The 18399-nt window shown below is 37.4% G+C and overlaps 1 protein-coding gene across 17 annotated transcripts in view; it reads left to right on the forward strand.

Moving 5' to 3' along the window:
* The window catches only part of Syx4 (Syntaxin 4), a 62662-nt gene that overhangs the window by 13199 nt on the left and 31064 nt on the right, over positions 1-18399 (forward strand). For 16 of the 17 annotated variants that reach the window (XM_067784196.1, XM_067784192.1, XM_067784184.1 and 13 more), the window contains one exon: positions 3228-3350. In XM_067784196.1, coding sequence (XP_067640297.1) covers positions 3228-3350 — 123 coding nt within the window. Of the gene's footprint in view, positions 1-754; positions 1001-3227; positions 3351-18399 lie in introns of all 17 variants that reach the window. The other variant, XM_067784198.1, reaches the window with a different exon arrangement.

Here is an 18399-nt window from a genome sequence, read left to right on the forward strand (position 1 = left end):
TTATTGTGACGAGCTCGAAGCCCAAAACATATCCAACTGTGGTTATATGCAAGCTGCTTTACACTAGTATATAGTGAGAGCTTGCTTTAAGCCCTACTCTAACATATATTCGTAAACAAATACTACAGAAGACTCTCCATTTTATAGAATTTGCTGAATTGTATATAAAAGTGGATGTGAGCGGTAAATACTGCTGCTCCACACTGCTCTAATTATCTAGGGGATTTTAGTTATGTGAAGCCGCCGTAAAAGTTCGTGCCGTCGTTCGGATATAATACTATAGGTTTATACAAGTTTGCACATATTTATTCAACGAAGATATGGAGAACGCAAGCTTCATATAGTCAGCAGGGAAACAATTACCTCGAAGTTTTAAATCCTGACATATCTATATCCAGAAATGAAATACCAAGATCGATACTATCCTGTAGCGAGAGGGTAGGGACTTTTTTGTAGCACTGAGCGAAGTAAACACGTTAATACTAAAATTAGTCCTTGGTCAGGTATGTATGAAACAAAAAACTGAATGGTTCCACTCGCACAGAATCAGCTGTCGTAGGAAGTGAGTTAGTTCCTACGAAACTACTGTGTTGCGAATTGATAGACTCAACTTGTCGTACAGTTATATTTTCACCACGCTGAGGAGCTGTTTCTCATGTCAGGAGGGCACATGCGTTGGTTATTCTGGTTATTCTGTGTAGCTATGCGATGCACGGAAGGCCCATTTAAAGGATTTGGCCTTTTTCTAATCCAGATCCTGGGTTCAAGTCCCGCGCAAAGCAGCATCAACAATTAAGAAACAAGTTTTTCAATTGGAAAGAAGTTTTTCTAATCTGGGTCGCGTCGCGGCAGTGGTTTGCCAAATTCTCCAAGTGTAAAATTCATCTGCCGCTCGGAGTCAACATTAAACATATTGGCCCGGTCTCGCCAATTTGTAGTGAAAATTAAAAAGGGACAGCAGGAAAATCGGAAGAGAAGCTCTGCCTAAATTCTATCGGAGGTAAGCGCGCCAAGTACTTTTTTACATGACTTTTTCGCCAAAAACAATTGATAATTTGTCATTATGTTTTTGTATATTTTATTCAGGCCTGTCCTTGAGGGGTTGTAGTTCATAAGGTGCTCTTACTATTAGTTTATGTTGATCCAGCAGTCCTCTGGTTTAAAAGTTGAGAACCATTTTGAAGTTTTGCCATTGACGTCCATTTTGGAATGTTGTGTTCAAGTTGCTGCAGTTCTCCCGCTATTACTGCAAATTCGACTGAGATATTCGGACGTGTTTTGCGTATTCTATGCACTAATATGAAGCAAGCAGTCGGCTGCAGCGGACGATTTTGCCAAACTCTCCTTTACCTTATCAGGCATTCTTAAAAATGGGGAAAAACTCTAAGGTTTTATTTCTGTTGCCGATGTCAAGCCTAAATAAACTGTCCTGCGCAATTTTTTTAGTATTTATCTAGTATCTCATAACAAAGTTTTCAGAAGCCTAATAGCACCACCGCTTAGAATCATCATTTTCCAAAATTATTTGGCCATCTTACTCTTGTAAGTTTTAACTTGATTATTAAATTGTACCGCAATGTCGAAATAATCAGCAAAAAGCCAAACCAGGTTTTGGAATCTTTTGAAGTTTCACTACTCTCTTCGTGCCAACATTTTGCAAAGCTTTTCTTGCTATTTTGCCAGAGCTAGTGTTATCCCATATTTTGGATTGTAGAAAATCACATTTTTCAATTAGTCAGCGGAGAACCCTAGTTCTGTTTCCCGGCGCCGATATTTTAAGCAACCGACAACATACGTAGCCAAGTATCGAGTTTTAAGTTAAACTTTGACCACAAATACTGATACAAGTACATATATCGTACGTTTTATTGTAAACAAAAGTTATCCAAATTTAAACTTTTTTGGGAAACCACAAACGAAGTTTAATTTTTAGATTTAAAGAGAGCTATGGGAGTAATTTTTTTAAATTTGTATCCCATAAAGGGATAGAAGATAGCCAAAAGCCGATGAGTTGGCAAAGCGGGGTGCAGCACTCGATAAATGGACGGTAGACGCCCCAATCTGGATGATGTGCAAATCTTGCGTCTTTAGACTGACGAAGTTGCTTATATGTATCTCTTAAGGGGGAAGACTTTAGGTTCACGATGGGCATAATAACTGGGCACTGCCTTATAAGTTAGGCCTCGTCAGTAACAGCAGATGTAGGTAGCACGAGCTGCAGGAACAAGCAGTGGAGCACGTTCAGTGTCAATGTCCTGTGCTCCACAGGTCAAGGCTCCAGCTACTAGGGTGGGCAAAGTTGCCAGATCTCGCAGTAGCTATTAAGCTAGGTTCTAGAAAACTTATAGTAATCGCGAAAAGAACGGAGTTATTTTATAATGTAAGTCCAGCCCCCGAATTCCACCCTTCGCTAACGCTAAAACTCCATCGTCAAAAATATCCAAAACAGTATCAAGTGCGTAGAAAAGCATGCAACATTTAATACCATGTGATCATAAGGAATAACCGCCTTAGTCCTATGTAAAAGTATATGATTTACTCTGTTATTCTTTGTGACCATTTCGTACAAAATGTTGCATACTTTTCTGCGCACTTGATACTGTTTTAGATGATTTAGGCAATGGAGTTTTAGCGTTAGCTAAAGTTGGAATTTGGGGGCTGGTACCTAATTTGGGTTTTCCATATAGTCGTCAAACAAATTCTAATAACACATTGGACACATTCAGTCTATGTGAGGTCTTCATTGAGCGGCCATTTCAACCTATGTAGCCTAAGCCCCAAAATTTCAAACTTCGCTAACGCCAAAATTCAATCACCAAAAATATCTAAGACAGCAACAAGTGCGCAGAAAAATTTGCAACATTTAGTACCCCATAGGGAGACAAGGAATAAGGGCCTAACTACTATACTTTTACATAGGACTTAGGCGGTTAATCCTTATGACCATATGGTACAAAATATTCTATACTTTTTTGCGCATTTGATACTGTTCTAGATATTTTAGGCTTTATCGTTAGCGAAGGTTGGAATTCGGAGACCGTTCTATATACATACATATATGATGATAATCCCACTACCGGCTATTTTGGGTATCATAAAATCTCGAAATATGAAATTTTTGATTTGCATCCTTTTACAATGAAACTTGCTATTTGTATTAATATATTTCAAAATTTTTTCGATTCATTATTTGATGCATTTTTTTTTTTTCTTACTTCTATTCACAGCGCTCAGGCAGCGTTCTCTCTACCATCTCCCCATCGAATGGTTCAGCATTATTTCAACGCTCCAGCAGTGTCGATTTCAAAATGGCAGAAAAGAGCGCACCCATGGATGCGATACTCAATCCGGTAAACTAGTATTCAAATTTATATTTTCGTTAAACAAAGAAAAAACAATTACATACGTATGTACAGTTTAACTACTAACTATTAAATCAGAATCTATAAGAAAAAAATGTATACACTTTTCCCATTATACATACATATATACATATTTAGTATTAGTATTAGACCGACCCATTTAAAAAAGCTATCAGCTTCTCCAATTTATTTGAATCACAAATGGCAACTATTGTATTCGAAAATTGCTCTCAATGAACGACTAGAGTATTCTGGATGAGATATTTTAACACTGTACTTAACCCACGTCTTTTTAAAATCTGCACGCACAGATTTAAAAGCTTGCTCACTCCAAAGAGCGAGTCCCTCTCCATGTTTTGAACAAATATAAGGCACGTGTTCATTTACAGCTGAACTTTAGATGTAATACTAATTTCTGAGTCCTCATAACTTGTTTTAAATTTATTAATATGCACTTTGAATTGCGGGTCTAGATTATGCGAAAAGCAAGATTTAACTACCAGACCAAAATCTTGAAAACACTGAAAATATGTATTTCATACATTTACCGCTATTTTTTTCTGTAATTCTTCTCAAAATATCTCACTTTTAAGTAATTTTAAGCTGTATGGTAAGAGGTTTTCTATGCATTTGTGAGAGTGGTATGTTGCCATCTGAGCTATTGCCCTTACCAATTTGTTTTTATACCCAGCTTTACTTGTACACAGGGTGTTATAACTTTGATTGGATAACGGTTGGTTGTACAGGTATAAAGGAATCGATATAGATATAGACTTCCATATATCAAAATCATCAGTATCGAAAAAAAATTTTATTGAGCCATGTCCGTCCGTCCATCCGTCTGTCCGTTAACACGATAACTTGAGTAAATATTGAGATATCTTCACCAAATTTGGTACACGAGCTTATGTGGACCAAGAAAGATTGGTATTGAGCGAAATCGGATGATAACCACGCCCACTTTTTATATATATAACATTTTGGAAAACACAAAAAACCTGATTATTTAGTAAATAATACACCTAGAATGTTGAAATTTTACATGTTGATATTGAGACTCTTGATAAAAATTTAAAAACATTTTTGAAAATGGACCCACTTGTGATAAAATTAATTTTACAAATATTATTAATCATAAATGAAAACCCGTTAAACCTATCGTAACAAAATTCGGCAGAGAGGTTGCCTTTACTATATGGAATGCTTTGAAGAAAAACTAACGAAATTGCCCACTTTTATATAAAAGATTTTGTAAAAGTGCGTAGATGCAGGTAATAAGCTATTTCTAGTAAAAGTTGGAAAATTTTATTAATAACCCTGCCCTTTTTTTGTAATAACACTTTTTAGTACAATGGCACTTTCGTGTTTATGTTTAGTGTTCTGTTATATCTTTATTTTACAATAAACAGTAGGTAAATCCCCATATTTGAGGGAAAACTTCATTATAACCCGTTCAAGGTCATTGGAGTTAGCCCTTGTATCCTTTTTGCTTCTTTTAAACGAAAATTAGTTCAGAATAGAACCATATGTATATGTATTAATGCGCAGCCTTGTAACGCTATTAAGCACACAGAACAAACAACAACAGCAGCACTTCGAATGTACAGCTGGGTATGTAATGTTTGGTTTCACCCGCACTTAGACTTCCTTACTTGTTTCATCTAGACTTTAATTTCAGCACTGACTATTCTGCCTATACGTAAATTTTTGTTTGCATTATTTTGTAAATTTTGTTTAAAATAACTGTTTGCATTGTTGTAACGTTACATAAAATAAATGTTTACATTATTTTTCGCAAACAAACATTATTATTATTGCGTTAAAATAGATTTCCCTATCAATAACGCGTATGAAAGCTTTAATTGTAAAATTTAAAAACTCAAAAAGTTCAAATTACTCCAAAAGCGCCGTATATGTGAATCCGCGGTTGGCTTTTTTTGACACTAGGCAGCTCCTAGAGTAAGCCTACAGAAAAATTTCCCGGGTGGACGGCTGAAAAATTAACATTTTTTAAAGCCCACCGTGTATGTTTATGTTGAAAATAGTCGAAATCTGAGAATAACTACACCTACTTTTTCGATGTCGAAAGTTTCGAAAAATGAAAAATATGTGACAATACATTAAGAAATATTAGTAAAGTGATGAAAGTGAACTTACTTTATAGAGCAATTTATTAAGTTTGGAAAATGCCCGTTGCACCACTCACATTTAGTGGAAGGAATTTGAAAAGTTTCGCAAAGTGTTAATGAAAAGATGTTAGTATCACTTTAAAATTTAGCAGAATTGTGGCTGTGAGAATAATTCGTTTACTGCCTAGCCCAATTTTTAAGAAGTTGGCTACTGTTTTAACCTACGCAAGATTTGTAATATATTTTTATAACATCTAACTATATTAGGGCAAAGTATTTACGAAAACTAAAAAAAGAAATATTTCAGTGGTCCTGTTGCACTTCTTTTAGTTAAGCTCTTTCCAAAATTTTAAGTGGCAAAGTTGAACAAGAAGCGATCAGTTTTAACGAAATTTCTTAACAGCACTACTTCTTTGATAGTAAAGCGCTCTAGCAGAACGGCAAGTTAATTTTTTAGCTCAGAGTTAATTTAAAAAATTTGTCAAAAATGTATTATGTCAGGTTAACTCTAAGATAATAAGTTAACTTGACGTACTGCAAGTGAGCCTAACTGTATAGCTTTTAGAGGAAGATAATATTTGCATAGGTATAAATTGTTTACTTCAGTTTTGGTATCATTTAATTTCCGTGACATTTCTCGTTTCAACTAAATATACATATATGTGAAAGCACACAGGTGTGTATATAATGTTCGGCTTAGCCCGAACTGAGATTTCCTTACACGTTTTTATTAATTTCATTTAAGCTCGATAATTTTGTAAAAATCTTCATGAAAGTTTCCAAATTCTTTTTACAAATTTACGAGTTTTTTGAGCTTGCTGTTTAGAGCCCAAAAGTTTAGTGCAGAATCTTGCGCCAGTTGGCTTTTAAACATACTGCCTCCGAGTTCCAATCTTCGTTAACGCTAAAACTCTCGCGAAAAATCTGTAAAACAGTATCAAGTGCGCAGAAAAGTATGCAACATTTAGTACCATATGGTCACAAGAATAACAGCCTAACTTATATAGGACTTAGGTGGTTATTTCTATTGACAACATGGTATAAAATGTTGCATGCTTTTCTGCACATTTTATACTGCTTTAAAGATTTTTGGCTATGGAGTTTTAGCATAAGCGGATGTTGGAATTAGGGGGCATTCCCCAATGGATTTGACATACCTTTTCCACAATTCGAAACAAATCTCAAAATCCTTGGAAGAAAGTACGGCTCACAGTAAATATTTAAACTTTAAAACAAATGGTGTTCCGACCATTACTGGAAAAGGGGAAACAGTTTAATAACATGATAACTACAATGTTTGCAAATTTAGTTCTTTATGAACGTATCAAACAACATCATAATATAACAATACAATGAAAACTCATCTGCCTTGCAGATGCCGCTCGGTGTCGGCATATAACATGTAGGTCCAGTCCCGCCAATATGTAGAAAAAATTAAAGGGAGCACGTTGTTGTGTTTTTTTTTATTAGCAATTTTCCTATATAAGCCCTCATTGTCGCGCTATTGACCAAATTTTGGACCTAGAAGACCTTAAAATATTTTAATTCAATTTGGATATCACACGAAAAGAGCTGTTCAGCCTATCAAGATAGGATGCATTTCGTTTGTATGCAACAACCTATTTTGGAGATATTGACCAATATACACTAAATAAAAAGAATCATGTCGCGACCGTAGCACCGAGATTTCGCTACCGTAAAATGATAATAAGTCAAAAACGCTGAAGAAGTGTTTTTTCTTTGATTGCAGTATGAATAGATGCAATTTCAAATTTAGATATGGTAAGATGGTTTAAGTGAGTGTAGTGGCTAAAATGTTCCGGTGTATCGGCTGCTGAGTGGAATAGCGCCCTATTTCGGCAGCCTTTTCAAAAACGCCCTATCTAAGAATTTTTTCATAAACACCACAGCTGATATCGAAATGTATAGAATTTTGCGGCCGCCATGATGAGGTGATTGCTTGCCCCGCCCACCACATCGAGTGTACTGGGTTCAACTCCCGCACAAAGTAACATCAAACATTAAGAAACAAGTTTTATCAATTTTTCTTATCGGGGTCACCCCACGGAAGTGATTTGCAAACACTCAGAGAGTGTTTCTGCTATAAAAAGCCTCTCAGTGAAAATTCATCTGCCTTTCAGATGCCGTTCGGAGTTGGCATAAAACATTTTATGACATCATTATTTGTAGGGAAAATTGAAACTAGCACAACGCATATTGGAAGTGAAGCTCGGCTTAAATCTCCTCGGAAGTGAATCGCGCCAAAGTTTTATTTTTTATTTTTTATTGAGATAGCGTGTTTTACAACCGATTTCTGAGATAGGCCGTTTTTGAAACAAATTCTGAAATATGGCGTGCAAAAGGTTCCTGAGAAAGGGCGTTTTCGGAACGGTAATCGAGTTTTTATTAAAATTATGAAATTTTTACACACAAAGGTTCGCGACCATAACAATGGAAATTGCCTTAAACATTTCGGAAGTACATTCACGGCTAGCTATGAATAACTTCTGTATTATATTCGAGATTATTTGGAAATAAATTTCAGGTTTAATTTAAAGTTATTTTCGAACTATTTCAAGATAGTGTTTAGGATTATATCGATATTATAAAGAGAGTATTTCAGTAAACTTACCACTTATCTTTTCGTTTATTTGTATATTTCTATCACAAAACCACGAACACAATAACAACGCAAAAACACTCGCACAATAAAAACACTTTTAGCTTTTAATGCACAATTTTTTTTTTGTTATTTCAACTTTTACACAATGGCGTACATTGAATTGCCAAAGAGAATAGATTTAAATAAGAGCCACCAGTTTGCTACGAGCTACGAGTAACTCGCTGGAAAGTAAAAAATTCATGCCGGATGGTTTCTATGACGAAGGTTTGATTGATGGCATCCTATATCTAAACATATTTTTGGGTTGTAGTCAGCTTGCGAAATTGTGAATTATTAAGCTATTGCATAGATTTTATCGCGGGCTTGGCGACTAAATCAAAAAAAAACCGTAACGGATATTTGTCAAAAAAGATCCGAAAAGGATAGAAAAGGTTCGAAAAGGTTCGTAAAGGTTCGGTGTTAGCAACAGGCCAAATACATAAAATGGGATCTCTATCATTTACACGGTTACCAAATTGAGAATGTGTTAGTAAACACGAACGCGAAGCGAGCACGAAAGCAAAATCAGTTATTTATTTAGTTTGATTTCAATGCTTAAACGGTGAACACGTGTCACACGTACTCTTTGGTACTCTGTTTTAAGCGCGCGTGCGACACTTCCTCGCCGTACGACCATTGAAATCAAACTAAAAGAGCTGTCGTTGATTTTCACGAAGTAGCCATTGTGCTATCGCTTATCGTATACAAGCCAACCTAATAAAACCGCACCGCGTTTCTTTAGCGCACGGAAACAACCGGCGTTTTTTGCCCTAACCGAAATAAACATGCGTTGCGACAATGTAAAGCATGTGTGCAAACGTCAAATCTAAATGTCACTCAGAACAAAAATTGGAAATCGAATTAGGTTTTCACGCAGCAAATTCAATTTGAGTTGCTTGCATGAGACATTTTTGACAGAAAATGACTTGCGTGCGTTTATATTAGGTTGGCTTGTTAGCAGGTGCTAAGCTCACGCCCACCCCGGACCATAAAGTTAAAGTTAAAGTTAAAGTGAATGTAGTTAAAGCGAAAATTAAATTTAAAAATAAAGTTAAAGTTAAAGTTAAAGTTAAGGTTAAAGTTAAAGTTGAAGTTAAATTTAAAGTTAAAGTTAAAGTTAAAGTTAAAGTGAATGTTAAAGTTAAAGCGAAAGTTAAAGTTAAAAACAAAGTTAAAGTTAAAGTTAAAGTTAAAGTGAATGTTAAAGTTAAAGCGAAAGTTAAAGTTAAAGTTAAAAATATAGTTAAAGTTAAAGTTAAAATAAAAGTTAAAGTTAAAGTCAAAGTTAAAGTTAAGGTTAAATTTAAAGTTAAAGTCAAAGTTAAAGTTAAAGTTCAGGTTAAAGTTAAAGTTAAAGTTAAATTTAAAGTTAAAGTTACAGTTAAAGTTAAAGTTAAAAACAAAGTTAAAGTGAATGTTAAAGTTAAAGTTAAAAATAAAGTTAAATTTAAAGTTAAAGTGAATGTTAAAGTTAAAGTGAAAGTTAAAGTTAAAAATAAAGTTAAAGTTAAAGTAAAAGTTAAATATTAACTTCTCATTTTTTCAATAAAAGTAAAAAAAATTGTTTTCTTATCGGTCACCACGCTTAAAAAAGGTTAACTTGAATTAATATCAAAGACAAAACTTCAATTAATATCAAAGAAAACAAAATGTTGCATAAATATTATAATTGCATAAGTTGATAATATGCAATAGCTTTACCGCGGCAGTCCCCGAGTGCCACACGTCCCTTTTTATTAAATAAATACAATCATTAAAGCAAACAGAAATACGCCAAGTATACAACCCATTTAAATGCATACACCTCCCAAAGAAAAACAAGAAACTATATATGTACATCATGGTCGTAACATCCGGCGGAACCATCCGCCATTAAATATATCAAATAATTGGCCAAAGTAACGAATTGACGACTCTTCTTAATCTATTCACAAATTAAAGTAGGTTTAAAAGCTAGTTATAGCAAATTTTCTATGAGCAATCGTTTCTTACTTCGGCCAAACTACCCGATGATTCCTATGTGGGAGTTACTGGTTTTGTTTTTGTGAAATAAATGCATAAAAAATCCGTATTTACATTTTCTTGGTGTAATTCTAATTGTATTTACCATTGTATTTAAATAATTAGTGAATTCTCTTACCAAATATCACAATTCTGCAAGGTTATGCACAGCAAAAATATGCACATATGTACATATCTACATAAGAAGCAAATAACAAGAACTCCACCATAGAAAATATTCGGCAACCATTTTTTGCTTGCCAGCGATTCACTCGCCGCTCGTAGCAAACTTTTTGTCTGTTATTTAAACACTATATCCTTTTTCGCTATGCATCAATTTACATATTTAACTGATTAAAATTAACAAAATATAATGAATTGCGCGACGGTGGGCAGTGAAAGCACGAGCCGCGATCACTATAATTTATAATTTATCACTTTGACAAACGATGCGCGTTAGCGCGCGGTTTATGAAAAACTGTGGTAAATAAAGCTGTGGTGGGCAATGTTGCACGCATATATTTTTTCGTACCACAGAACTTACCAAAATGCTTTTGAAAGTATAATTTTTTTTAATAATTAGATACAAATTGCATTTAATACAATTCAATAAAGAAATGAGAAGTTTTAAACATAAATTCTGCTCATGCAGATTCTTTATATGAGGTAATTTAGGTGGGAGAGGTGGAGGGTGTGGAAGTGGGAGTAGGACTGAGTTTAGAAGTGAAACAAAAATGTTAATTTACGACATTTCTATAATAATTTGAAGAGGTATTCAACCTTTGGAAGTATGGCCAGGAGTGAGAATGTGAATGACACAAAAATTTAATTCGCAGTGCCTCTGTAATTTTTTGAAGGGGTATCCAATACTTGGTTTAAATATTCCAGGGCCGACGTGGTGTGGTAGTAGCCTGCTCCGCCTACCTTACCAAAGTTTGGGAACAAGTTCCAGGTAAGGCAACTAAATTTCCTAAGCGGCGTCATCCGTCCGCAGTGATTCGGCAAACATTCTGAGTGTATTTCTGCCAAAAAAAACTATCTGCCTTGTACATTCCATTTGAAGTTGGCGTAAAACATGTAAGTCCGGCCCCCCGGTTTTTAGGAAACATTAAAGGGAGTACAATTCGAGGAAGCTTAAATCCGCTTTGGAGGTATTTACATACATATAGCGCATATTGTGTTAATATTTTTAAAATCGTTTTCCTATGTAATCCCTCGTTGTCGAGATATTGACCAAAGTTTGCCCAGATGACCTTAAAATATTTTACTTCGATATGGGTATCACCCAAAAAGAGCTGTTCAGACTATCAAGATAGGATGCGTTTCGTTTGTGTACAACAACCGGTTTTGGAGATATCGACCAATAAATAACAGAGTGAAATAATACCAACGGCCTATGACAATTTTAATCATAGTTTTTTTACAACTACATAAATAGGGATGATTACATTCACGACGGCGGTGTAGCCGCGACATCTGTCATATTATTTTTACACATGTTCTTATGAGTGTCGTTATTTTCGGCGCGACAGACCAGCAAGACAATCAATCACGAAAGCCGTTGTAGCCAGATGAAACCTAATTCTATTTTTGGGAAGCGACAGTGAGTGGGGTCCTTTTGATTTTGTCAATAAAAACTAAAATAGAAATAAATAACAGATAATAAAAGCTAAGATCATTCTTTTTGGCGTGTTTTTAAAGAAAATTAAAACTTTTTTCTAAATTTTTTGCTACTGTTTGTTGTAATTTATATTGGTGGCTGCCGCTTTCAAAGTAATCAAGGAGCCAATGCTTGGCTACGGTTGTCGTCAAGCGTTGCTCTATTGTGGTTGTGGTCTGTAGGCGCCGTGTTGAATGTGATCAGCCCTAATAGCTATTGTTATTTGAAGCTCTCCACACTAGAATACAGGCCCAAATGCTACCACTCTGTATATTTATATCAGTTGTGACATTCATGAAGAATGGTTACCTTTTGTTAGAGTTGTGCTTTTTCGTTCATTTCAGAGATTCGAATCTTTCGTTATTTTTCTGATGAACGAACAAGTTGTTCTTTTTGTTTATTTGTTCTTTTTTTTTTTTCAAGCAAATTTGATCACTGCTGCTCGCACCCGCGAAAAAAGCCAACAAGTATAGATGGGGGTGTGTATGCAGCAATGCTTTGTGTAGGTATATTTAAATGAGTAATTAATAAATAAGTTAATATATATATGTATAATTAACTTCAAAAAAAGTTACAAATTTCGGAAGATCCAAGAAATTGAAAGAGTACAGACACAAATTGTAAATATGAACTTTTCAAGTTTAATAAATGTAATAATTAGTTTCTTACAAAGCATGTTTTTCATAAATAGTCCATACATATATTGTAGCAGCACCACACACAAAGCTGACCACACATATCTTTAGTGTAAGTGGCATCATCGACATTCGTGCTCACTGTGAATTTCTGCGTATGTATGTATGAATTTACAATGTTCGCGAACGAGAAGGAGAACATTAGATAAAACGAACTAGAAGAACAAATGAACTAAAAGAACAAAAAGAACCGAAATCGAAGATCTAGTTCACTTGTTCGGTTGAGAGACCCGGTCAAATGAACAAGTTCAGAACGAAACGACCCAACTCTACCAAAAGATTTTGAATATAAAGATATTGCATGCGCGAACTTCGGTGGAAAGCAGCGGAGCGTAACAAAATTCTAGTAGGTCACTTTCACCACACCAAAAACTTTAACACAATTTTTAACATAATTTAAGCACGGAAATACACTGATTGGAGTTTTAGTGAGAAAAAGTTAAAATTCTGAACACATTAACTGAATAAAAAGTGTACAAATAATTATTAAATAACAAATACAGACAGTGGTAGTTTAACAAATTCTGCTGTGGTAAGTGGTGAATGTGACCTACTAGAATTTTGTGAAGCTTGCCTCACACGATTTTTTGTCTATGCAATGTCTCTATATTGTAACGAATTTACTTGCAAATCCTCTTATTTGCAATCCTCTGCTGAGTTCGTATCACTAAACTGTTGAATAAATAACTCCAATATTGAATAATGGAAAAATGACCTTTATTAAATTACTTCACAATAACACTAATACTTTGCTACTCGCTGGCTTAATAACCAAACTGATTGATAACTCGAATGAAACTCTACTATTGGCCGCCAGATCGCGTGCTTAATCAATAACTGATTGATTGCTCAACTCAAACTGAATTACCGCGCCTCTACGTCTGTTGCCTTTTTTTCCTCGTTCGCATTTTTCCAGAATGTACTAGCATTGTCCATGAGCTCTCAGCTATAACTAAAATTGCACAATTTTATACATCTTTTAGGCGCTTCCAGAATCTACTAGTCCAGTAGCTCTCAAACTTCTCAGATATATGCATGTGTTTGCGCATTGACTCTCCGCTGCTCGTATTCGTACATGGTACATATGTGTAGACGCAATTATTTATTCGTTTATGTAGATACATAAAGATTGAATTATTGATGTGAATGTTTGTAGTTTACAGTCTCTCGCGCGCACATAGCCGTATAAGTAAATGCATCTGTGGGTGACATCTCTCTGGGCTGCCTTATATATGTGTATACTTGATTTGATTATTAACGTAAATACTGCTTGGCATGGCCTTAGCATCGCCTTAGTCATGGGATAACTTAGGGGTGGTAATATCCGTGACACTGCCCTCCACCTAAGTCTGATCGTCCCGATCAGACAAATCTCTCGATCTAAACGTTGCCAGCCTTTCCAAATGGACCACTTTCATTTTGGTTCGTGGTTTACCGATGGTTTGTATGCGGTACACTACATCGTTGATCCGTTTTACAACTTTGTATGGGCCTTCCCAATTACACTGCAATTTCGTGGACAAACCTTTTTTACGTTGTGGGTTGTATAACAGCACCAAATCTCCTTCCTGAAAACCTTCTGAATTAATTGCTTTATCGTATCTGGCTTTCATCTTGTCACTCATAATCTTTGTTCGTTGCCTTATCAGATCATGTATTTCTCTTAGCTCTTCTTCCAAATCACTAGTGGATTTCCTGACATTCCTCTCCGCATTGGCATCTATCCCAAACTTCAAATCAGCTGGCAGTCTAAGGTCATTGCCAAAAATTACTTTTGCAGGGGTTTGGCCCCTTGTCTCATGCACTGCTGATCGGTAAGCCATCAAGAATAATGGTATTCGGGTATCCCATTCTTTATGGTACTTGTCTACTACTTTCCTTAAGTGCTCCTCCCATGTTCTATTGAATCGTTCTACCATACCATCGGATTGAGGATGCAATGCAGTTGTCCGTGTTTTTCGAATGCCCAATGACTTACACATTTCCTGGAACACAGCTGATTCGAAATTCCTGCCTTGGTCAGAATGTAACTCCATTGGTACACCATACCTTGCAACCCATTCGTTTTTAACCACTTCTGCTACTGTTTCTGCTTCTTGGTTTGGGATTGGGTATACCTCTGGCCATTTACTGAAATAATCCATAACCACCAATACGTATTTGTTTCCGCGGTTACTAGTAGGAAATGGACCTGCGACATCCATGGCGATCCTTTCAAATGGCGCACCTGAGTTATATTGCTTCATCTGGCCATGACTTCGTGTTCTGGGCCCTTTCGCTCTGCTGCAAACCTCGCAGTTCGCAATCCACTCAGTGACCGACTGACGGCAACCAACCCAATAGAATCTCTGTTTAATCTTCTCGAGCGTCTTCGTGATTCCAAGATGACCTCCGCTTGGACCATTATGCAGCTCGCTGAGCACGTCAGGAATTCTCTTTCTGGGAACAACTATCAGTTTATTCTTGTATTTACCATCCTCACTCTCCCATACTCGATGAAGGCAACCGGATATCAATTCTAAACTGTTCCACTGTGCCCAATATGACTTCGCAATAGGACTCTCTGCTGACATCTCTTCTCTGTTTGGTCTTTCATTTCGTTCGAGCCCTTGCATAACACGTGACAGATCTGCATCTTCTAGCTGGCACTTTCTTAGCTGTTCCTTGTCCCATTCATCTGTACATGTTATATTCATTAGCCGGACATCTATAATGTCTTCTTTAGCCTCGGCTTTTGAACAGTGCTTGCATTCCAAACTACATGGTCTGCGTGACATTGCATCAGCATTTCCATGGGTACTACCTTTTCGATGCTCAATGGAAAAGTCGTAGCTTTGTAGTCGCTCGATCCACCGTGCCAATTGTCCTTCCGGATTACGGAACTGCAGAAGCCATTTCAACGCTGCGTGATCTGTCCTGACACGGAATCGCTGGCCGTAGAGGTATTTGTGAAAATGTTTAATGCAGTCTACCAATGCCAACAGCTCTCTCCGCGTAACACAGTAGTTCCTCTCTGGTTTTCCAATCGAACAGCTGTAATATGCAACTACCTTCTCCTGTCCATCGACCAGTTGTGATAAAACGCTTCCTATAGCATATCCACTCGCATCTGTATCCAGAATAAATGTTGCTCCTGGAATCGGATATGCTAACATTGGGGCAGTGCACAAACGCTCCTTCAATGTTTGGAAAGCCACTTCTTGCTCCTTCTTCCATTCAAAAGCTTTGTTTTTTCTTGTAAGCTCATGGAGGCTATGGGCTACGCTGGAAAAATTTGGTACAAATCGGCGGTAATATGTGCACAGCCCAAGAAAACTTCTCAATTCATGTAGGTTCTGTGGTCTTGGCCAATCCTTTACAGCCTCTATTTTTTCGTTCGCAGTGCAGATGCCCTCTGTCGTTACCTTGTGACCCAAATAATTGACTTCCTTTTTAAACAGCGCACACTTTTTGGGACTTAACTTCAGACCAGCGCCAGCTATTCTCTGGAAAACTTCCTCCAAGTTCTTAAGATGTTCATCAAAACTCTTGCCCAATACGATGATGTCGTCCAGGTACACCAAGCATGTTTTCCAATGTAGTCCTTTCAGTACCTGGTCCATGAGTCTCTCAAAAGTAGCTGGTGCATTACAAAGTCCAAAAGGCATCACTGTAAATTGCCAAAGACCATCACCGACACTGAAGGCTGTTTTCTCTTTATCTTCCTCCTTCACGTCAACTTGCCAGTAGCCGCTTTTCAAGTCCAGTGTGGAAAACTATTTCGTACCAGATAGCGAGTCCAGAGTGTCGTCAATTCTTGGCAACGGGTAGCTATCCTTTTTCGTAACGTCATTCAACTTCCGGTAGTCAACGCAAAACCTCATTTTTCCATCCTTCTTCTTTACAAGTACTACCGGTGAGCTCCAGGGACTAGCTGATGGTTCGATGACGCCGCTGTCGCTCATTTCTTGTATAATTTGACTCACCACTTCCCGCTTCGCCAGTGGAACACTACGTGGAGCTTGACGTATCGGCCTCGCGTCTCCAGTGTCAATTTGATGTTTCACAACATTGGTGCGGCCTGGTTTGGAACCATCCTGGTCAAATATGTTTGCGTACTTCAGGAGCAGTTGCTTTGCCTTACTGTGATAATCTTCCTCTATCCCCTCCGTCCATTCCGTGATGTCATTTGAAAGATCAGTGTTACTAGATGAAACGTGTTCCTGGAGCTGTTCACAGTTAATAATTACTTCAGCCTCTTGGCATCTTCCCAAAATAGCTCCTTTAGTCAGTTTGAGTGGTGACTTGAACTCATTGAGTACTCTTACCGGAATACGTCCATCTTATTTTGTCATAGCCAGGGTTTTTCCTACAAGTATGTTCACTGCTGATTTGTTTGCTGCTTCGACAACCCACAATTTGTTTGTCCCACAATCTCCATCAACCTTTGCCCAGATGACTGCTTCGGATTTTGGTGGTATTCGCTGACTCTCTTCCACCAGCACTCGTTTACTGCTGTAGCCTATCTCGTAGCCGAAATTAAGTGGTACATCCATGTTCTTATATCGCATCGTCTTGCTTTGCATGTCGATCTTGATGCCCTGGTCGATTAAGACGTCCACTCCAATTATGATTTCATCAACAATCTCTGCCACTATAAAATTGTGTACTACCGTGATGTTCCCAATTGCGACTTCACATGATACTTCTGCTAGAACCGTGCTGTCTTCTCCAGTGGCTGTACGCAATCTTGCTCCATGCAATGGTCTTATCTTCTTGTTGACTAAGTCCGCTCGAATGATGGAATGAGATGCACCCGTATCTACAGTCAGTAAACGTTCCTTTCCATCCACATGTCCTCCGACAGTAAGATTGTTTGACCTTCTTCCGATTTGTGAGATAGAGATTATGGGGCATTCAATTGAGGGAGCCAGCTGTCGCCCCTTGTGGCTGACTCGCTTTAGTTTAACGATTGAGTGGACTTGGAGATTTGCTCATCTCCTTCAGCTCTGCGTTTACGGTCACCCACAATGTTGGAGCTATTAGGACCGCTGCTGCAATGTCGTGCAGTATGACCTGGGTTGCCGCACTTGAAACATTTAATAACTCCGGCATTTTTCTGTTGTGATCCCTTTAGTGCTTCCAAAATTGTGTCTACCCAATCTGGTATTTCCACTTCCACACGATGAGCTTTGTATGCTGGTTTACTCAATAGTGAGGCCGTGTCCTGAGTCAATGCATGTGATACCGTTTCAGCAAATGTTAGCTTTGGGTTTGCGTATGTAGCTCGCTTCGTTTCCACGTCCCGTATGCCATTTATGAAACTCAGGATTTTTACCCTCTCGGTGTATTCCACGGGTGCGTCCGCATTCGCGAGATGAGCCAACCTTTCAACATCCGAGGCAAACTCCTGCAAAGTCTCATTCGCTATTTGGTGACGGTTTTGCAACTCAATTTGGAATATCTGTTTCCTATGCTCGCTTCCATAACGTCTCTCGACAGCGGCCATCAATGCTTCATAGTTGTTCCGCTCTCCTTCGGGAATCGTCTGTAGGATTTCGGCTGCTGGCCCTTTCAATGCCACGAACAGAGCTGCAATTTTATCTTCAGCATTCCAGCTGTTCGCTGCCGACGTCTTCTCAAATTGGAGCTTAAATACCTGGAATGGAACAGAACCATCAAACGTTGGGGATTTTACCTTCAGAGTAGACATTGAAGTGATTGGACGGTTCAATTGTAACTCCTGAATCCGATCCTTCAAAGCATCTATTTCGGCCTCCATTTTATCTTGTCGCCCACTGAACCCTTCCTGAAACTGCGTTAGTTTCTCTTCCATACGCGATTCTAGTTGTGCAGAGATCTGCGATGATATCTGTGCTGAAATTTGTGTCGACATTTCTGATAAACGTGC

The sequence above is a fragment of the Eurosta solidaginis genome, chromosome 4, assembly GCF_040869045.1.
Source record: "Eurosta solidaginis isolate ZX-2024a chromosome 4, ASM4086904v1, whole genome shotgun sequence".
NCBI lineage: Eukaryota > Metazoa > Arthropoda > Insecta > Diptera > Tephritidae > Eurosta > Eurosta solidaginis.